General features: G+C 34.8%; 1 protein-coding gene across 2 annotated transcripts in view; it reads left to right on the top strand.

Moving 5' to 3' along the window:
* ADAMTS20 (ADAM metallopeptidase with thrombospondin type 1 motif 20) overlaps nucleotides 1–23,513 on the top strand; it is a 283,082-nt gene that overhangs the window by 147,240 nt on the left and 112,329 nt on the right. For both annotated transcript variants that reach the window (XM_057318850.1, XM_026502074.4), the window contains 4 exons: nucleotides 4,409–4,665; nucleotides 17,589–17,672; nucleotides 18,167–18,291; nucleotides 19,628–19,668. In XM_057318850.1, coding sequence (XP_057174833.1) covers nucleotides 4,409–4,665; nucleotides 17,589–17,672; nucleotides 18,167–18,291; nucleotides 19,628–19,668 — 507 coding nt within the window. The remainder of the gene's footprint in view (nucleotides 1–4,408; nucleotides 4,666–17,588; nucleotides 17,673–18,166; nucleotides 18,292–19,627; nucleotides 19,669–23,513) is intronic.

The following is a 23,513-nucleotide window of genomic DNA, read 5'->3' as shown; positions in this document are numbered from 1 at the left end:
CCGCACTATCCATTTTTTTTTCTTTCCTATTTTTGCATTTCCTATTAATGGCTATATTGTCTCCTTTAATGTTTTCATTCCAGTTTGGAGTTATTTGTTACTTTAGCCTACACAGAGCCCTCTGTTCTAACTTATTCTCTTGTAAGTCTGACTACTTCAGACCACAGTGTTTCCTTAATTGGATTGTGTTCCCATTTTACCTACTATTGCTAGCCAGTGAGATATTTGATTTCTTAGTACCCAGGCGGGGCAGACTTTAGGAGATTTCTCAGGCAGTGAGATATTGACAGGCCCTTGTAACCACCCATTCAACTTTGTATGAATTTGATTATTTTAGACACCTCATGTAAGTGAAATCCTACAGCATTTTTTTTTTTTTTTTTTTTGTGACTGGTTCATTTTACTTAGCATAACATCTTCAAGGTTCATCCATGTTGTAGCATGTAACAGAATTTCCTTTAAGGCTGAATAATTCATGGTATGTATATGCCACATTTCATTATCCATTTATCCATTGATGGACATTTGAGTTGCTTCTACCTTTTGGCTATTGTGAATAATGCTGCAGTGAACATGGGTGTGCATATTCTCTTTATGACCCTGTTTTTGATATTTTTGAATATATACTCAGAAGTAGAATTGCTGGATCATATGGTAGTTCTATTTGTAATTTTTTAAGGCACCTTTATATTTTCTGTAGTAGCACCATTTTTATAATTCCACCAATAGTGTGCAGGGATTCCAATTTCTCCAACACTTAAATTATAGTAGCTATCCTACTGTGTGTGGAGTGATATCTCATTGTAGTTTTGATTTGAATTTTTCTAATTAGTGAGGTTGAATATCATGTCACATGCTTGTTGGCTATTCGTATATGGTCTTTGGTGAAATGTCTATTCACATCCTTTGCCCGTGATTGAACAGGGCTGTTTTTGTGGAGTTGTGGGAATCTTTTAAAAACACATCCTGTGTGTGTGTGTGTGTGTGTGTGTGTGTGTGTGTGTCTCCCCACTTGTTCAGGGAGTTGTATTTATGATACCAACATTCCTATATTTCCAATAGAATGTAATTATCTTGCTTGGGGGTGTGGGGGGGATAAAGAACAGTGGGTTAATGGAGCTTACATTTTTCAGTCCATAAATAATATTTAAAAATAAAACCACATTCTGCATTTCATTATAGTTCTAATGCTTTTTTTTCGTATGATGTTTGAGTGAATGGCACTTACTATGACCATAATCACTGTAGTCTATCAAGTTCCTACAGCACTGGTTCACAGCACACATCTATTAAATTGATACTCATCAATAAAAAATGTTGGAATTTCCTATATTTTCAAATCAGATTACAGTACATTCACCTCTGAGTTTAGGGGGCATATCACAGAATGATTTATCCTAGCAAATACACAGACAATCTCATGAGCTTTATCTAGTAGGTGTTGATGAAGAGATCCATTTAAAAAAACTCAAACACCGATTCAAGCATGTTCCTTTGCTTCCATAATCTTGCCGATAGTACTCACAGGTAGACAGTGGACAGTGCTCATGACCACCCAGTATTGCTGGGCGAGATTCTGCTGCCCCTAGTTCCCTTAATGAAAAAAATGAAGGCTTTCCTGCCAGTTAAATAGCTGAATTGGACTCTCAGCCTGAAAACGCCTCATCAGTGCTTTGTCTTCAGGCTTCCCAAAGCATCAGCTAAGAAAATGCTCCAGAACCTGGCACATCAAGATTTGTAAGAATAGAAACACGCCTCAGTAGTTTTGGAAAGCCATTTGTCTTCAGTAATAATAATTAAAAAAAAACCCCAAATATAAAACAGCTGCTGTTGTATATCACCATCACCCTAAAACTAAGGCTACACATTTCATGAGATTTATCTGAAATTTTTAAAATAAGGAAATTATGGTACACCCCACTCTGCTATAAGGACTGTGAAACACTTGTAGAGCATTCCCCGAAAGAAGTGAGAATGAAAAACTTTGTTTTCCACTTGCCACAGGCTTGGGTAACAATGCACTCTGATTGCCAAACAGAATCTCACATAGCTTCTGCCTCAAGAATTTGAGCAGCGTCACAGCACAACTCTATGAATAGGCATTTTTAAACTTTATAAACCTAGCAAAATAGCCAACTGTTTTTCCTAAACAAAGCGGTTATAGTCAATCTTTTAAAAGTTAATTTGGAGGGCATGTGTCTGTCAATAGCACATATTTCTTAATATAATTAGTAATAAAAGTAAGAACTACCATTTACTGAGTACTGATCTAATGGCTTTTATTGGATTATCTAATTTATTCCTTGAAAACCTTATGGTCTGTGATGGGTGGCTGAATATGCCAATCCAAGGTATATACCACTTTGGCATAAGGGTTACTTTGAACTAAAAACCATTAAAAAAACAGATGCAAGGAAGGCATTTTAATTCTCGTCTTCAGGAAAAAAGATTTGTAGGTCTTTTCTCCCATTCAGTAGGTTGCCTGTTCACTCTGTTGTGTCCTTTGATACAATTTTAAAATTTGGTGTAGTCTTGCTTGTCTATTTTGTCGACTGTGCTTTGGTGTCTCACCCAACCAAGAAGTCCTTGCCAAATCCAATGTCATGACGCTTTTCTACCATGTTCTCTTTTAGGACTTTCAGCGTTTGAGGTCTTTAATCCATTTTTGAGTTTTTATAAGATAATGCTCTAATTTCATTCTTCTCCATGTGGATGTCTAGTTTTTCCATCTCTTGTTGAGAGCATTCTTTTCCCATAGAGTAGTCTTGGCACCCTTGTTGAAGATCATTTGACCGTATATGTGGGTGTTTATTTCTGGGCTCTGTATTCTGTTCCATTGATTTATATGCCAGTCTTGCTAAGCACAGTCTTATATAAATCTTTTTGTTGATGTAGGTTTTCCTTAGGTATGTATCTAGTAGAATTGCAGGGGTAGCATAAAGATATGTCTAACTTGGCAATTGCTGAGTGGTTTTCCAAAGTGGTTGTTCTAACACTTGGTATTATTGGTTTTTCAAATTTAAGCCATTTGGGTAGGTAGAATCACTTTTTTGCCTCTAGGTTGAATTGTTATTGAAGCACTTAAAATTATTCTGAGATTTATCCTTAAATATGTGTACTCATTGTCACTTTCTACTGGAGTGTAACCTTTATAAGGTCTTTTGGCTCCTCAATTTCTTAATGTATCCTGGTGTAGAGTAGGCATCAGTGTTAAAATAGATGAACAAATCCGTATATTTACCTTCTTCCTGATAACTCTGAGATTTGTATATAAGTTATGTCTGAGCTCTTCTCCCAGGTCTAATAAGTGGTAATGAATATCTTAGTGGTGGAGTTACCCCAAGAGAAAGATCATAGGACAGAATACACTCAGTTTGGCCAATTCAGTATTTCCCACTGAGGTGAATTTTAAAACCTAAGCACACAGTAATATTAAAAGGTAGGATGGTTTTAGAATCTATGGAAACAATGCTTTTGTTTCTTATAAGCATAGGATTGCTGCTTATTTAAAAGGAAATTACTTTTGTAATAGTTTTATATTTCTGTCTAATCCTTATAGTACAACTAAGTCTGAGTATTTCCAGACTTTTGATTTCTTCTTACCTGATTCCTTTGGTCTGCTTTTCTGTTGGAAATACTTCCCCAAACAGTTGTCAGAAGAAATAGTGAAAAATAAAGGAGAGAGGACATGGAGAAGGATGTAGGACAAGCACCTATGCTGCTTATAATTTTTTTCTAATAGTGCAAATAATTAAGAACTTAGTTTCTATAAATGTGTAGGACTTAAATATGGCCTCTGTAATCTCTAATGTTGAATAATTTGAATGCTGAATTTAAACATAAGCAAACATAAATTATTGGGTATTTTATATAATCAAGTATTATAAAATCTATATCCACATTTGATTTTCTGGATTCAAAAAGCCACCATTGTTATATGGTTTGATTTTTTTTTTTTCTATGATGATCTTCACATATGTTTAACAAAAGCTTTTCTGTATTTTATACAAAATGTGATTACTCTGTAATGAGTTGAAATGCCATTGGCTTGAGGCCCCAATTTATCTACTAAAAAAAAATAGGGACTCCTTGATTTTTTAATTAACCCAGTGGTTAATAAATGGACTTGAACAATTATAGCTATTTAAAAACAACAACAACAACAACAATTAAAAAAAAAAACACTTGGAGTTTGGGTTTTTTTTAGGGCAATCTATGAAAATGAACATTTTATTACTAGGAATAGTAATCCTCATGGTAGTGCTGCAGAACACTGCTTAACTTCTTTTTATCCTTGTATTTCTCATTGGAAGCAGATGTGTATGTATTAAATTTTTGGCTATTCTGTGCAATATTTTTAGTCCAATCTAATTTAATGGCTCTGCATTATACTGTCTTTTTCCCCTAGAAAGTCAAATAAAGCAAACCACTTTACTTCACAACCACAGCAACATGAACGAGGATCTTAATGTAAAGAAGGAAATGGTTTTAGGGTACCCTTCAAAAAATAAATCCTTGGAAGATGAAAGAAGTCAATTACATTCCAGGAAAAAGCGTTTCTTATCCTATCCAAGATACGTGGAAGTCATGGTTACAGCTGACGCTAAAATGGTTCATCATCATGGACAGAATCTGCAGCACTATGTACTAACTCTAATGTCAATTGTAAGTAAACTCGTCCTTTAAACTTTCTAAGATGTTTAATGTAACATTTTCTTTATGTTTAACTTAAAAGTTACTTGAGCAACTTTTTAAAACAATTGAAAATCTCTGAAAACACTTATTGAAGATTGAATTATTCTTTGTCATGTGTATGCTTTCTACCCATTGGTGAGAGGGGAGATCCTGGTAGCACTGGTCTTTTTGCCCCTTGAATCTGATTTTTAAACCCTCTTATTTCTTTTTTTTTTTTTTAAAGATTTTATTTATTTGACAGAGAGAGAGACAGCCAGCGAGAGAGGGAACACAAGCAGGGGGAGAGGGAGAGGAAGAAGCAGGCTCCCAGTGGAGGAGCCTGACGTGGGGCTCGATCCCAGAACTCCGGGATCACGCCCTGAGCCGAAGGCAGACGCTTAACGACTGAGCCACCCAGGCGCCCCTAAACCCTCTTATTTCTGCACAGAAGAAAGGGGATACTATTTTACTATTGCTACACTTGCCAAATCAGAAATTAGGGCAAATGATATATTTTTTTATTAAGTTTTTAATTCCAGCATAGCTAACATAGTGTTATATCAGTTTCAGGTGAATAAATACAGTGGTTCGACCATCTTATACATTATTCAGTGCTCATTGTGATAAATGTACTCTTTAACCCCCATCCCTACCCCTCTGGTAACTATCAGTTCTTTATTAAGAGTCTGTTTCTTGGTTTCTCTTTTTTTTCCTTTGCTTGTGTGTTTTGTTAAAACTCCACATATGAGTGAAATCATATGATATTTGTCTTTCTCTGACTAATTTTGCTTAGCATTATACTCTCTAGCTCCAACCATGTTGCAAATGGCAAAGTTTCGTCTTTTATGGCTGAGTAATATTCCATTGTGTGTGTGTGTATACACACACCACCTTTTTATCCATTCATGTATCAGTGGACACTTGGGCTACTTCCATAATTTGGCTGTTGTAAATAATGCTGCGGTAAACATAGGGATGCACGTATCCCTTTGAATTAGGTATGGGTTTTGTTTTTTGGTTTTTTTTTTTCTATTTTTGGGCAAATACCCAGTAGTATGATTACTAGATTGTGGGGTAGTTCTATTAACTTTTCGAGGTACAGTGGCTACACAAGTTTGCCTTCCCACGAACAGTGAAAGAATGTTTCTCTTTCACTTGTTGTTTTTGTATTTTTGTATTTTTGATTTTAGCCGTTCTGACAGGTATGAGGTAATATCTCATTGTAGTTTTGATTTGCATTTCCCTGATGAGCGATGTTGAGCATCTTTTCATGTGTTGGCCATCTGGATGTCTTTGGAGAAATGTCTGTTCATGTCTTTTGCCCATTTTTAAATTGGATTATTTGTTTTTAGGGTTTTGAGTTGTATCAGTTGTTTATATATTTTAGATACTACCCTTTATTGGATATGCCATTTGCAAATATCTTCTCCCATTCTATAGGTTGCTTTTTAGTTGTATTGATTGTTTCCTTTGCTGTGCAGAAGCTTTGTAATTTTTTTTTTTAGGAGCTTTGTATTTTGATGTAGTCCCAATCATATATTTTTGCTTTTATTTCCCTTGCTTCAGGAGACATCTCTAAAAAAAACAAAACAAAAACTGTTGCTATGGCTAATGCCAGAGAAATGCTGCCTGTATTTTGATTGGTTTTCAGTGGATTTTGATGGTTCCAGGTCTCATATTTAGGTCTTTAATTCATTTTGAGTTTATTTTTGTTCATGGTGTGAGAAGGTGATCCAGTTATATTCTTTTGCATGTAGTTGTCCAGTTTTCCCAACACCATTTGTTGAAGAGACTGATTTTTTCCCATTGGATATTCTTTCCTGCTTTGTTGAAGATTAATTGACCATATAGTTGTGGATGTATTTCTGGGTTTTCTATTCTGTTGATCTACATGTCTGTTTTTATGCTAGTACCATACTATTTTAATTACTACAGCTTTGTAATATAACTTGAAGTCTGGAATTGTGATGTCTTCAACTTTTCTTTTTAAGATGCTTTGGTTATTCAGGGTCTTTTGTGGTTCTGTACAAATTTTGGGATTGCTTATTCTAGCTCTGTGAAAAATGCCATTGGTATTTTGATAGGGATTGCATTAAATGTAGATTGCTTTGAGTAGTATAGACATTTTAACAATATTCTTCCAACCCATGAGCATGGAGTTTCCATGCCTTGCCATTTCTTTAGGTGGTCTTGAACTTTTTTCATCCATGTTTTGTAGTTTTTAGAGTAAAGGCCTTTTACCTCTTTAATTAAGCTTCCTAGATATTTTGTTTTTAGAACACTTGTAAATTTGATTCTTTCCTCTTTCTGCTGCTTCATTCTTGGTGTATAAAAATGGAACAAATTTCTGTACATTGATTTTGTATCCTGTGACTTTACTGTGTGACTTCACTGAATTCATTTATCAGTTATAGTAGTATTTTGGAGTCTTTAGGGTTTTCTATATATAGTACCACCCCATCTGCAAATAGTGGAAGTTTTACTTAACAGTTTGAATGCCTATTTTGTTTGTTGTCTAATTGCTGTGGCTAGGATTTCCAATACTATGTTGAATAAAAGTAATGAGAGTGGACACCTTTGTATGTTCCTGATCTTAGAGGAAAAGCTCTCAGTTTTTCCCCATTGAGTGTGATTTTGGCTGTGGGTTTTCCTTTCCTTTCCTTTTTTTTTTTTTTTTTTTTTTTTTTTAAGATTTTGTTTGAGAGAGAGAGCACACAAGCAGGGGGACAGGCGGAGGAGAGAAACAAGCAGACTTCCCACTGAGTGCGGAGCCCAGCATGGGGCTTGATCCCAGGACCCTGAGATCATGACCTGAGCTGAAGTTAGTTGCTTAACCAACTGAGCCACCCAGGTGTCCCAGCTGTGGGTTTTTCATATAAGGCCTTTATTATGTTGAGGTATGTTTTCTCTAAACCTACTTTGTTAAGGTTTTTTGTTTTTTGTTTTTTGTTTTTTTTAATCATGAGTGGATGTTTTACTTTGTCAAATGCTTTTTCTGCATCTATTCAAGTGATCATATGGTTTTTAATCTTATTGATGTGATGTATCACATTGATTTGTGAATATTGAACCACCCTTGCATCCTGGGAATAAATCCTACTTGATTGTGGTGAATAATTTTTTTTTTTTAACACATTGTTGGATTCAGTTTGCAGTATTTTGTTGAGGATTTTTGCATCTGTGTTCATCAGAGATACTGGCCTGTAGTTCTCTTTTTGTGTGGTGTTTTTATCTGGTTTTGATAGCAGGATGATACTGGCCTCATAAAGTGAATTTGGTAGTTTTCCTTCCTCTTCTATTTTTGGAATAGTTTGAGGAGAATAGGTATTAACTCTTTATATATTTGGAATTTGCCCATGATGCCATCTGGTCCTGGACTTTTGTTTGTTGGGAGTTTTTTGATTACGGATTCAATTTCATGCTGGTTATCAATCTGTTCAAAGTTTCTATTTCTTCCTGCTTCAGTTTTGGTAGGTTATGTTTTTAGGAATTCATTTCTTTTAGGTTGTCAAGTTTGTTGGTGTATAATTTTTTATAATCTCTTACAACCGTTTGTATTTCTGTGGTGTTGGCATTTCTTTCATTTGTGACATTTGTGACTTTATTTGGGTCCTCTTTTGTGATGAGTCTGGCTAGAGGTTTATCAATTTTCTTTCAAAGAACTAGCTCCTGGTTTCATTGATCTGTTCTATTTTTAATTTCTCTATTTATGCTCTAATCTTTATTATTTCCTTCCTTCTGCTGGTTTTGGGTTTTTTTTTCCTTTTCCTAGCTCCTTTAGGTGTAGTGTAAGGTTAGGTTGTTCATTTGATATTTTTCTTCTTGAGGTAGGCCTGTATTGCTATAAACTTCCCTCTTAGAATAGCTTTTGCTACATCCCAAAGACTTTGGACCATTGTTTTCATTTTCATTAGGAGAGATATTTTAAATGATAAATGTATTTAGGGGGATAAAAGGATAGGCTATTACTGAGAGAGCTGCTTTAGCAAATTTGGAATGTAAGATCACAGTAGCTGTAAGAGTTCTTGATCTGATATTAATATCTGTTGAGCAGTGGTGGTGGCAGTATCCATGGAACAGAATTCTAGACCTAGTGAAGGATCTGTAAAAAATATATCCTATACATACACCTACTTAAATCTGTTGTCTGGGACATTTCTGGATTTAGGTCTGTTTTGGAGTAATTACTAAAAGCACCCCCTTTTCATGCTCAGAAGTTTCCTGGTTTAGTTAATGAATTATATAGTCATTTATACAGATTTAGGGTATTGGAACATGTCTAATGGCTGGAAGTACCTCTATTCACATGTAGAGAATTCAGGCCCACTTGAACAGACTTGGCCAGGATAGTTCTATTGACCATTGTAAATATTTCTTAGCTAGAAATGCCCAGTTAAGTACATTTTGATTTGAAGAGACTAAGACCCTGTTATTTTCCTTATGTATAACATTTTACCTTAAATTCTTATGATTATCTGTGCTAAGAATATGTGGCCTATGTTGCCTAAGCACTGTATCTGGTATAAAGTGGGCATTCAGTAGTTAATGAAAGATAGAATGAATAAGCGATTAAAGTAATACTTTTTTTCAGAATGCATAACCTTGTAACAGGCCAAAAAACCCAGATGATTCAAAATGATTTTTGAAGTGTACAAAATGGACACTTGTTGACTTGAAATTTTAAAATGAAAACAGAGCTATACCTAGGAATTTATCCTGATAACATGCTTTTACTTCTGAATCTGAAGTAATTAGGCGTGTAATTATCTAGATGTATAATTATCTGCATATGGGTGTGTCATGCTCATTATGAGGGGATTCTAATGAGAGCGGTGACATAGAGGATGTTCATTGATAATGTAGGAAATTGAATCAATTATATGGAACAGTAAAGGATAAAGCTTGTAATTTTAAATGGTTAAAGGAGATATTCATTAAGAAAATGGTGGGGAAGAGGGTAGAAATACCAAAAGAAAATATTAGATTTTGTAAATGCAACAGATTGTGAAGCCTGTTTAATGATGGGCAACTTTGATACCTGTGCTATGGAAATATGGACTAAAAGGAGGAAAGGAGAACAAGAGGAATGTTCATTGAACAAATTTTGGAATAGTTACACACAGTTTTGGTGATAATGGCATCCTTAGAAGAGTTTTGTTACCTGTATTTCACATAAACATCATTATAATCACTGTTTGGAAGATACTGAGACATAACCTGGAGATTACTGAAGTTGTCCATGGGAGTTTTATAGCCACAGTTCATCAAGGGCAAAACAGACCTTTTGACTTCATAGAAAGTAAGTAAATCAGCTCTCAGATTGCTTGAAAGAGTAACCCAATGTGTGCATGTATCACTTTCTAGGTTCTTATCCCCACTAAGAGAGCCAATTTCAGTTGAAGATTAGATGTTTATAGATCTAGTCAACTGGTTGTGTTGAGCGCTCATTCACAAGGAGATGGACCACACTGGGGTTAGGAAAGAGGGAAGCATTCCAAATGTAGATGAGTAGGAGGAAAAATTTAGAGTCTCTCTCTTGAGGTGGTTTGGGTTTTGTATATGCTTTCCTTCCTCTTCAGAGGTCAAATTTCAGATGATTTGTAAATTACCTGGGTTTAATGCTTTTTCTACATTTTTTTTTCATTAAGTGAATGTGTGGAATTTAAGAAACAAAAATGAGGATAGGGATAAAGAGGCAAACCAAGAATCACTCTTAACTATAGAGAACAAACTGATGATTACTAGAGGGGAGGTGTGTTGGGAGTGGGGGGACAGGTGAAACAGGTGAGGGGGATGAAGGAGGGCACTTGTGATGAGTACCGGGTAATGTATGGAAGTGTTGCATCACTATAATGTATGTACACCTGAAGCTAATAGTACACTGTATGTTAACTAACTGGAATTTAAATAAAAAGGTAAAGAATGTTCGGATAAGGATACAGGAAAGTCAGCAGACTTCTGTATATAATATATATATGTATTATATATATTATATATTATATATATTAATATATATTTAATATATATTAATATATATATTATTGTTAGTGAAAAGCTGTGACCACAGCTATATTTGCAGATATAAGCCATGTGAAAGGAAACTCTGAGCAAGAGTGGACAGACTCCTTTTTTTCCTGGGACTTTCCTAGTTTCAGTGTTAAGGCTCATGTCCCTGGAAACCCTGTAGTCCTAGGCAAACTGGGACAGTTGGGCGTGCATTGTAGATTTGGTCAAATCTAGTTCCTCTTGTTTTATCTCCACTCATGAATTCCATTTCCAAAATTGCTCTGTGGAGGTAAGAGGAATGCTGTCTCCATGTAAGCGTCTGCAGATGCTTCTGATTGAGGAAGGAGCCATTGAGATTTTGCACATTCTGTCCTCGTTTTTAAGAAGGCCTTAACTGCATTTATTCAAACACACACAGGATATTGGTAATGTTCTTGGTGATAGTAATTTAGGAAAAAGACAAGAAAATGTGATTGAGGCTTGAAGTATAATTGTGAACCACTTAATGTGTTGGCTCCAGATAAAATAGGGGAAATAGCTGAATGCTTCAACACTGAGCAAATGGATTAAATACACCACTTAGAGAGAGGATTATCTACCCTTAACCATCCTGCGCAAAGTAAACATTTGTAGTGTCTTCAACTTTTTCTTTACTTTCAACAATTTAGCAAAATGCGTACAGTGATACAGAAATGTGTGATTTAATTCACTAGGGTGTTGTACAAATAGCATAGTGATCTTATTTAAAGTGATTTCAACATTAAAATCAAAGAATTGTGTATAGTGTATCTAATGAAATGAGTTTGTGTTAAGTGATCAGAGATGTTCAACTGTTTTCTATATCAAGCTTTTATCTTTAGAGAATTTGAGTGACAGTATTTGACTAAACTGGCATTTACGTATAAACTACCAAAGTACTTGTCAACTAGAGGACTTACTTTCTTCAACAGACTTACTTTGATATTCAGTGACTTACTTGGAAATGTTTACTTATTTAATAAACCTTGAAAATATTTACTGGATCAGAGGCTTCTATACTCATTTTGTTCACAAAGGTTTGACTTTATAATGTTCACCTTTTACAGATTTAATGTAAAAGGAGCACCATGTGATCATCAGGAATTAGACTTGTTTATTAAAATATAGTTACTATTAGAGATGTTTATCAACCAAAACCCTCACTTGCATTACACTGACTTAATGTCATTGCTCTCACTGATGTTATTCAGGATAGAGAATTTTCAGCCAGACTAAAATAAAAACTTAATAATATACTTTCCATATTTCAGCATGACCATTAATGTTTGCTTTTCCTTTCCTCAATTCAGTGTTCTGATTATTTTTTAATTTTAATTTTATTTTTTAGATTGAAGTATAGTTGACCTACAATATTTTAGTTTAATTCTCTGCACATAGTTACTTTGTACATAGTGGAATATAATTTTCTAACTTTGAGCAAAAAGATGTGACAAGAATAGTGATCTTTATAAACAAAATCTCTATACTTTGTTAAAATCTGTTTTATATAGGTAATTTTGAAGGTGAAGGTGGTCAAAAGGTACAAACTTCCAGTTATAAGTCCTAGGGGTGTAACGCACAGCATGGTGAATAGTTGACGTGGTGATTATTTTATATTTGAAAATTGCTTAGAGTAGATCTGAAAAGTTCTCATCACAGGAAAAAATTATAACTGTGTGGTGACGGATGTTAACTTATTGTGGTGATCATTTCACAATATATACATATATCAAATCATTGTATATCTAAAACTAATTATGTCCATTATCTCAAAAATGGCTAAAATGATAAAAATGAAGAGAGCCTTTAGGCATTTCATATATGTACATTTGCTGAAGCTCTATATACAAATTATTTCAAAATAGTTGGTCAGTTAATGGTGACAGTAACTTAATGATTTGCATGAAGTGTATTTTGCCTAGAATTTTCTTAAAATATTTAAACAATATAATTTATACCATTTTTTTTCTCTATCTTTTTTGATAAATGTCTGTGAATTACTGTTTTGTGAGACCTGTAAAGAAACATAAACCTGATATGCCAGGGGAACAAACACTTAAACAATAAAAGACTCAATACATTTTAACTAGATCAATAAAAATTCTAAAATGCAGCACTCTAATTTGTGATGATAGTTACATATATCAATATTGCATGGTTCTGTAGAACAAGAGGTTACCTTAGAAATCTGGCCTAACATTTTCTAAGGTGTAGTCTATGGAATGGGGTACTAGTCCTGTGACATGCTCCGTAGCAAGAAGGGGAAAAAATGTTTAAGCGTTTGTGTGAAATAACCCCTCTCCTAGATCATGCGTATATACGTTAGCCTATTCTAGTTGCTGAAGATACCTGCTTAACAGTTTTACTCAACATTTCTCAAACCGTGAAATGATTTTGTTCTTTAAAACAAATGCTCTCCACACTCCTCCCCCAATAGCATGTGGTAAATACTAATTAAATACTCTAGGATATTGTGACCAAGGGTGTTCGCTGTGTCATCATGGTCGCAGGTATTGAGGCAAAAAGTAGATAGATGCATTTCCAGAGTTGAGAAACTTCCTTTTAGCTAGTAATAGAGCTAGAACTAAAGCCAAGGTCTCCTGACTACATAAGAGTTCTGAGGCCATGGTCAAGTGACCATAGCAGGGCAATACCATAAACAGATCAGGGTTCTGAAAGAAATTTTTGTACCAAGAGCTAATTAGAAGGGCTTAGGGTAGAATGCTGAAATTCCCTAAGATAGATTCAATGGTGAGAGTTAAAGCCAATAAACTTATGAATGTATTCATGAAGAAACAGCAAACATGGTACCCTACCATAATGGTAATCTAATATGGGGTGGTAGTTTGGGGATGAGAGAAGCACATTATACATGCCAATTAGAAAAGCCTCTGAGAAATGAAATGGGCCTTGTGGTCATTCATCTGCCTGCTTCACAATTCCATTTAATTGAATCATTATACCATAGCGCCTTTAAATATCCGAATATAGTAAAAGATATATACATTGAATATGAGCACATAGATGACGGTCAGCACATACAACAGGAAGTGCATACAATTAAATAGGATAACCTTAATTACTTCATGATACATTTTAGTATGAAAGCAAAATATCAATCTGAGGGTTTTGGGGGGAGAGTTTGTGAAGAATTAAGTTGAGCCCCCTGTTTTTGTATTTTTTACCTCTGGAAGAATTGAGGTTTTATTTTTAAGTTTTTATTTAAATTCCAGTTAACATACAGTGTAATATTAGTTTCAGGTGTATAATATAGTGCTTCAATATTTCCATACAACACCCCGTGCTCATTATAGAAAGTGTGCTCATTAATCCCCATCGCCTATTTCATCCATCCCCCCCACTCACCTCTCTTTTGGTAAACATCAGTTTATTCTCTATAGTCAAGAGTCTGTTTCTTGGTTTGCCTCTTCTACCCCCCTCCACTTTGTTAAATTTCACATTTGAGTGAAATCCTATGGTATTCATATCTGATTTATTTATTTTACTTAGCATAATACTCTGTAGCTCCATCCGTGTCATTGTAAATGTCAAGATTTCATTCTTTTGTGTGGCTGAGTAATATTCCATTGTAGGTATATATGCTACATCTTCCTTATAGATCTGTTACTTGTCAGGTGCAGTGTCTGTTTCCTTCTGAAACTCAATATTTTTAAGACTCTATATTTTGTAGCTGATGCTAAAATATCCAGATTGTCATTTTTAGTCAACGTCTTTGGGGTAATGAGTGGAGAAATTAGCTATGTAGATACTTCATAGTACTTAAGCTTTTTTCTGTGTGGAGTAACTGGGAATGCATGGTCTCCTGTGACCTAGAAGTCTTCACAACTGTTCATTTTTAAGGGGGAAAAGAGCCTTTGTGCATACCTTTGAGGTGTATTATTTACTTTGTAATTTGACTTAGAAAAGCATCCACTTTTAAACTCACTGGATCAAAGGATGACTCTATAGTTAAAGTATGGGTATACTTTGTTTTCTATGGGAGATAAGTATTTTTTAAAGTTACATGGATATTATCAGTTCAGCTACAAATTTCCACAGCTCCCATTTTCAAGTGAGTAGTACTGTAGTGTTAACAGACGTGCTTGAAATTGCCAACCATTTGATTGTCCCTGTTTTAACTTACTCTCAACCCCACAAGACCCCCACTTTTGCCAAAAAATGCTATTGCCAGACCTGAAGGCACCACTGTTGGTAGACCAACCTGTAAATATTTGTGGCTGTGTGGCTAAAACAGTAGAAAAAGATGCTGGAATGTGTATGGAGGTCCACGCTGACCCTACAGTGTCAGCATTTCCAGAGATGCTTTTGGCTCTGGTTCTGGTTGTATTCCGTGTAGCAAAAGAAACAGCAGCAGCCATATATGTTATTCATTATATTGAAACCACGTTGGCTGATGGAATGAGGGCTCCACTAGTACTTCTAGCAAATTCTAAGGTCCAGAAGGTCAGGGTCCATGACTTCCTTATCTCTGAGTTGCTAGCCAACAAAGCAGGGTGTAAATGCTGAATATTTATCAGAGATGAGATGAGTAGTACCTCCTCAAGCAATTGCTATTTTGGTTTGGGTAGTGGTCCAGGAGATGGTGATCCAGGTTTCAGAAACTTTAAGGTATAGTTGACAAGGTGTACAACAGTGATGCGACAACTGTACATGTTATGCTCTGCTATGCTCAAGTTTAGCTACCATCTGTCACCTCACAAGGCTATTAAAATACCATCGACTGTATTCCCTATGTAGTCCCTGTCATCCCCATGACTTACTCCGTAACTGGAAGCTTGTACCTTCCACTCTTTCACCTGTTTTGCCCATCCCCCATCCCCTCCCCTCTGGCAACCACCAGTTGGTCCTCTGTATTTACGAGTCTGTTAATGCTTTGTTTTGCTTTTTAGATTCTATGTATAAGTGAAATCATATGGTATTTGTCTTTTTTTGGTCTGACTTATTTCACTTAGCTTATACTCTCTAGGTTCCTCCCTGTCGTCACAAATGGCAAGATCTCATTCTTATGGCTGAGTAATATTCTCTTACATATATACTGTGTCTTAACCATTAATCTATCAGTGGGCACTTAGATTTTCCATATCTTGGCTAGTGTAAGTAATGCTGTTGTAATAAACATAAGGGTGCATGTATCTTTTTGAATTAGGATTTTCTTTGGGTCAATAAATACCCAGTAGTGGAATTACTGGATCATATGGTGTTCCTATTTTTGAGGAACCTTTATACTGTTTTCCATAGTGGTTGTAACCACTTTACATTCCCATCCATGGTGCACAGGGGTTCCTTTTTCCCCACATTCTCACCAACACTTATTTCTTGTCTTTTTATTACTAACCATTCCTGATAGGCGTAAAGCGTTATTTTGTGGTTTTGGTTTGCATTTCCCTGGTCAGTGATTTTGAGCAACTTTTCATATGTCTGGTGGCAACGTGTATGTCATCTTTGGAAAGATGTCTATTCAAGTCCTCTGCTCTACTTTAATCAGATTTTTTTTAAGTTCTTTATATATTTTTGATACCCCTGTTGGATATATCATTTGCAAATGTCTCATTTAGTAGGTTGCCTTTTAATTTTGATGGTGTCCTTGGTTGTGCAAAAGCTTCTTATTGTGGTGTAGTCCTCGTAGTTTAGTTTTTCTTTTTGCCCCTTGCCTGAGGAGACCCAGCAAAAAAGATGTTACTAAGGCCATTGTCAAAGAGACTACTGCCTATCTTCGGAAATGATTTTCATTGCACAGGTGGCCCAGGTCCTGAGGGGATTATGTCTCTGAAGGAGTGCAAGACAGAGGCATTGGATGTAGAAGAAACCACTACTGCAGTGGAAACCTTTATGATGGCTACAAGAAGAGGAGATGAATCTAGTGAATTAGCACCTTAACCAGGAATCACACACTGAGCCCATGTAGAGAGCCTCATAGAACTGCATTTTTCAGTCTTAGAGAATTAAAGACCAGGTTGTGACCTGTGACCCCTCCTAGGGTTCCTTGTGTGATTTGGATGAATCTATTTCCATGGATTCCAGTAGTGCTAACCATTAAAAATTATAAGCACACTCAGAATTGGAAATATGCAGCCATTGTGGAAAATATTAGGTAAAACTACCAGAAAAATAGGTAAAACTTATATATTTTTATGGAGAAAAACGGTTATGTTAATTATGGATTGTGACACAGAATGAAGTGGAATTCCTGCTGAATCATCTAAAATATTTTCCAAGGTCTGAGTGTTCAGGTTACTGGAGGATTTTGTTAAAATGCAGACTGCTTCACTAGTCCAGGGTGGGGCCTGCGGTTCTGCATTTCTGATCAGCTCTAGGCGGTACATACCCTGCCGATCTACAGACTGATCTCGGTAGTAGGTTTAAGGATACTCGTGCTCAAACTCAGGTTCACATTGGAATCATTACAAAATACTGGGGAAATTTAAAAGGCACTGATGCTTGGGTTTCAACCCTAGAGATTTTGATTTAATTTGTAAGGGATGTGACCTGGGTATCTGGATTTGTGAAAAGGTCCATAGGAGATTCCAGTGCGCAGCTAAATCAGGAATAGACGTTCTAGGACTGGTTTCAATTTATGTTTGAGAAGAAATAACTCATTTAAGGCATCTAATCCTATACTTTTTAAATAAAACACTTTCAATATAATTTTATTAGCAGTTATTACATCAAAATTTACATTTACAACATCTAAAGGACTGTCTTAGAAAATCCTAGAGCATATGTAATAAGAATTTAACTCTAAGATAAAACATATTCTCATTAGAGCACAGCACAATATTAATAATTAAGTGCAGTTCTATTAAGAACTAGAACTCCAATGCTTCTTAATATTCTACAGTGCAGATAATCCTACATTTTTTCCCTTGCAGGTTGCAGCAATCTACAAGGACTCAAGTATTGGAAATCTTATCAACATAGTAATCGTAAAATTAGTTGTAATTCATAATGAACAGGTAAGAAACAGGCCTGAAGTTAGTAATCTTAACTGTGGTCAGCTCCTAGTAACAATACATATAGATCACAAAATTGTTATTAGAAAAGAGATGTTTCTAAAATTTACATTTAAAAACTTCATTTGAAAAGGCGTGAGATTAACTTTTTATGTTGTGATGGAAAAGAAGTAACAAAAACAGCTTGAAAACCTAAGGTTTAAAAACAATGAAGTATTCCCTTTTATAATCCTGTCATTGACGGATTTAAAATTTTTCTTAGAAGTTTTTTGATCCTCAATATTGGATGGTTACATTGAGAAGGTCTCACTAGATTCCCGTTTGATCATGTTTTAAGTATTGCTAAAATATTTTTGAATAAATATAAGGGAGAAATGCCGCTTCACTTGCCTCTGAAAATCCTATTTGGTGAATTGCAAGGATGCTGACAAGCTTGGAGAGAAAAAGAGGCTGTGGATGTTTTAATGTAATATTGAATTACTCATTTTTTTGTGTAGGAAGGACCAGTCATCAGTTACAATGCAGCTACCACATTGCGCAACTTCTGTTTGTGGCAACAAACTCAGAATGTTCTTGATGATGCTCACCCTTCTCACCATGACACTGCTGTTCTTATCACTAGGTACAGTTTTAGAAATAACCCTTCCAACTGCAGTCATTCACCCTTTCTCTCCTGCATGATCACTGATACTTCTTGTTACCTTAATTCTTTATTGATAACACACAGAAGTGTTCTCTGAGAACTTGTATTGCAAAAGATACTATTGTATGAAAACATTGTTGTTGCAGACCAGGATGCTAGCTGATTCCTTAGGAAATTAGCAATGTTAGATTGCTGAGTAATGGATTGACCCAAACAAAATAATTTCCTTGTTTAGTGACAGAATTATGACAAATAATTGCAAATGAACATAGTTATGGAACTGAATACAGGTTATGTTCATTCCCCACTTGATATTTCAATCACTTGGAAAGAAGAGCTTTTGAATTTAATCGGTTGTCCTCTTTTTGGACTTCTTGTACTTAAACATCAAAACATGGAACAGATTTTTTTTTTAATACATGTCTTAATTACTAGACTGCATTTATGAGGGTCTTTCTCAACCTGCTTAAGGAGGACAACTTCTCCTGTTATAAAATGATTGTCCATTTTACAAGCATTACTATATATTGTTAATTCCTGCCTTTGCTTCAGCAACAGTATGGTAGTAAATATACTACCAGGATATTTAGATCTTAGGATTGGTTGGTTGACAAAAGGAAATAATTCTTCCACTTAGGGGTCAGACTCCAAAATATCTGCTTTCTAGAACTCTGAAATGAAACACTTAGTCCATGTAAAATAGCTGTAAAATTTCAGAACAAAAGCAAAATTGACTTAATTTTTTACACCATTTTATATCATCAGTCCGTGGTTCTTCCCTGGATTGTAATTAGAGGCCAAGCAACAAAGATTGGAGATAATGAATTACAAGATGGGAGGTAGACAAAGGAGGCTAGAAGAGGGAGACCATAAGGAAAGACAAGAGAACTGTCAAACTGAACACATAGGGACTAAGTCATGCAGAAGAAAAAAAATAAGCAATTTGGTAATATCAGAACATTATTTGTGGTGGAGAATAACAGCTGAAGCTCATAATGATGGAACATCTAGAAAAGCATAAACTGTATTACACATACATGTAAGTAAAGGCGGAGAGGTGAAAAGTACACTTAGAAAGCTTATCGTTGAGTGTGGTTAAAGCTTCAACTCTTTTCAGCACTTTTATATAGCACCTGTTGCTTATTGGTATATGCAAATGGTGTATTATCCTAGGTTTAAATTATTGAGGGCTTAATAAGATCTGGATTTGGAAGTGAGTTTGTGGTAATAGTCACATCATAGTTCAAGCTTCTTTATCTTTGTTTTGACTTGTAAAAATATTTTCTGAAAATGCTTCAAAATTTTTTGTTTTAAGGGAAGACATTTGTGGAGCTAGAGAGAAATGTGACACATTGGGTAAGTAACTTTGCAAATTAAATGTGACTTATAGAGGTGCCTGGGTGGCACGGTTGGTTAAGCATCTGACTCTTGGTTTCGGCTCACGTTGTGATCTCAGGGTCATGAGATAGAGCCTTGTGATCAGCTCCACACTCAGCGCCATGCTCAGAGTGGAATCTGCATAAGATTTTCTCTGCCCCTCCCCCCAGCTTGTGTGTTCTCTCTCAAAAAAAATCTTTTATGAATAAATATAGCATATAATTATTTACTGAATTGTTTAAAATGTTTATTTTCCTTTTACTGTAATCATTTTGATTGTCTTGATTAATGATTGTCATTATTAGCTTCTGCTTCAATACATTTTAAAGAATAAGAACTGATATTTTGCCAATTACTACATACACAAAAGCTATATGCAAATTTAAAGCAAAATAATAAAATGAATAGCCATAAATCCACCACCAGATTTAAGAGCCAGAATTTAATACAGTCATATGGCCTTTGCTAAGTCCTTATTCTATTTCTTTGCATATCTCCAAGAGGTAGCCAATACCATGAATTTTATATGTTCCAGTTGCTTTCATCCATATTGAAAAATAGTTCTATATGTCTATGTGTTCATAAGCTGTTTGGTTTTGCTTCTTTTTGAGCATTGTAGTTGTAGTTCATGGATTTTCACTCCTTTATAATAATTCGTCTTCAGTTTACATGCCTACATGCTATCGGTGGATATTTGGACCTATTCCAGGTTTTCATAATGAACTTCACTTTAAAATCTAGGGTGTATTCCTACAGTTGAAATTGTTATGTCATTGAATTTGGTGATGTTCAGCTTCGGTGTATCTTAAAGTGGTTGTACCAATTTACATCTTTATCAATAGTGTATGAACATTCCTTTTGATGATGTCCTTTTCAATACAAGGTATCTTCAGATTTATCATTTTTGCCAGTGTAAATGTGATATATTTCATCGCTGTAGTAATTTTCAGTTCCATGATTGAGTTTGAACATCTTTTCATATCTACCGACCATTTATATTTCCTTTACTCTGAGGAATGAAAGAAATATGACCTATTTTTCCACTGTGGTGTTTGTCATTACTGCTTTTTATTTATTATTTTTTTAATTTTAATTTTTTTCCAAGTTTTCATTTAAATTCCAGTTAATATACAGTATAATATTAGTTGCAGGTGTAGAATTTAGTGATTCAACACCTCCATATAACACCCAGTGCTCATCACAGAAGTGCACTCCTTAATCCCTGTCAGCTGTTTAACCCATCCCAGCCCACCCCCACCTTCCCTCTGGTAACCATCAGTTTGCTTTCTTTTTCTTTTTTCTTTTATTTATTTTTTTATAATTTTTTATTATGCTAGTCACCATATAGTACATCCCTACATCAGTTTGCTTTCTATAGTTAAGAATCTGTTTCTTTGTTTTCCTTCCCCCCCCACCCTGCATGATCGTTTGTTTTGTTTCTTAAATTCCACATATGAATGAAAGCTATGGTATTCGTCTTTCTCTGACTTATTTTGTCTAGCACAATACACTAGCTCCATCCATGTCATTTCAAATGGCAAGATTTCATTCTTTTTGATGGTTAGGTAATATTCCATTACCTATATACCATATGTATGTTATATATGTGATATATATATCAATCACAACTTTTTTATCCACTCATCATTCGATGCACATGTGGGCTCTTTCCATCATTTGGCCATTGTAGATAATGCTGCTATAAACATTGGGGTACATGTATCCCTTCGAATCTGTATTTTCATGTCCTTTGGCTAAATACCTAGTAGGGCAATTGCTGGATCCTAAGGTAGTTCTAGTTTTAACTTTTTGAGGAACCTCCATACTGTTTTCCAGAGCGGCTGCACTAGTTTGCATTCCCACCAGCAGTGCAAAAGGGTTCCCCGTTCTCTGTGTCCTTGCCAACACCTGTTGTTTCCTGTGTTGTTAATTTTAGTCATTCTGACAGGTGTGAGATGATACCTCATTGTAGTTTTGATTAGAAAAATATTAAATAAATCTAACCTTATACCTAAAGGAGCTAGAAAAGCAACAAAGTCCAGAATCAGTAGAAGAAAGGAAATAATTAGAACAGAAATAAATGATATAGACACTAAAAACAACAATAGAACAGATCAATGAAACCAGGAGCTGTTTCTTTGAAAAAATTAATAAAATTGACAAGCTCCTAGCCAGACTTATCAAAAAGGACCCAAATAAATCACAAATGAAAGGAAATAACCCCACAGAAAGACAATAAGAGAATATTATGAAAAACTATGTGCCAACAAATTGGACTGTCTTACTGCTTTTTAGATGTTATTTATAACTTTGTGATACTAAACCCATTTTGGTTTATATGTATTACAACTACCTTTCAGTAATTTGTTGCTTAGTTTTCATTTCTTTGTGTTTATGAAAATGTGTAACAGAACTGAATTTATAATTGTAGGGTTAGCAATTTTGTATTTTAAGAAACCTTCTGTAACTCAAAGTCTACACATATCCTGTTTTCTTATAAACATTTAAAAATTTGTCCTTTCATGTTTAAATTTCTAAACCATTTGGGATAAAATTAGATAGGTAGCTAGTTTTGTTCCTTTTCTATTTGGATAATCATTTTCCTCAGACCATGCATTGAATAGTTCACCTCCTTTACTTAGAATCTGCAGTGTCATAAAAAATTTATATTTGCACAAGTGCCTGCAAATCATTCCTCCATTCCATTAGTCAATTACTTTCCTAATTAGCCCATGTACCAGTTCTACACTACCAGTTGACCTTCGAACAACACAGTTTGAGCTGCACAGGTCAAATTATACGTAGATTATACGTAGATTGATACATAGATTTTTTCCATCAGTACAGTATTGTAAATTATTTTACTTATGATTTTCTTAACATTTTCTTTAGCTTTATTGTAAGAATACAATGTATAATACATATACAAAATGTGTTAGTAGCTCTGTTATTCTGGGGAGCAGTAGGCCATTAGTAGTTAAGTTTTTGGGAGGCAACAGTTAATATGCAGATTTTCTACTGCACAGGGTTGGTGTCCCTCATTCCCATGTTGTTCAAGAGTCAATTGTATTTTAATACTTTTAGCCCTATAATAAGTCCTACTAATTGGTAGGGTGTATACCTTTACCTTATTTTTCTCAAGAGTATTTTGGCTATTCTTAGACCTTTATTCTTCCATAGAAATTTTAGATCAGCATTTCAACTCCTTATAGAACAATTATCTATTTATGTAGGTCTTTTTAAATGTCTTTCAGCAATACATGTTTTCTTTCAAGCCAGTCATGCACAAATTCTGTTACTTTTTTATTGTAAATGGCATAGAATGCTGATTGATAGGAATGCAATAGACTACTTGGTTTATTGATTTTAAAAATTCTAGCCACCTGATTCATCACTCAAAACCTCATAATTTATTTTTTCAATGTAGACAGTTATATCATTTGTGAATTATGGTGTTATCCTTCCTTTTCAATCCTTTTTTTTTTTTCTTACAGCAAGACCAAAACCTCTGTAAAATGTTGACGAGATGATAGTAGCCTTTTCCTCTGGATTTTAAAGGGAATACTTATAAAGTTACACCGTTAAGAATATTTGCCATAAGTTCTTGGCAGAAAATTTAATACTAGTTTTATGATCCCTAAAAAACATGCTTCCTTTTTTTAATTGAAGTGTAATTGTCGTACAACATTAGTTTCAGTTGTACACTATAGAGATTCAACATTTACATATGTTATGAAATGGTCACCATGATAAGTATAGTTACTATATATCACCACAGTTATGACAGTATTATCGAGTTTATTCCCTATGCTGTACTTCATGTT

Source organism: Ursus arctos, unplaced genomic scaffold, assembly GCF_023065955.2.
Source record: "Ursus arctos isolate Adak ecotype North America unplaced genomic scaffold, UrsArc2.0 scaffold_26, whole genome shotgun sequence".
Classification (NCBI taxonomy): Eukaryota; Metazoa; Chordata; class Mammalia; order Carnivora; family Ursidae; genus Ursus; species Ursus arctos.
This window is presented reverse-complemented; position numbering and strand designations above follow the sequence as displayed.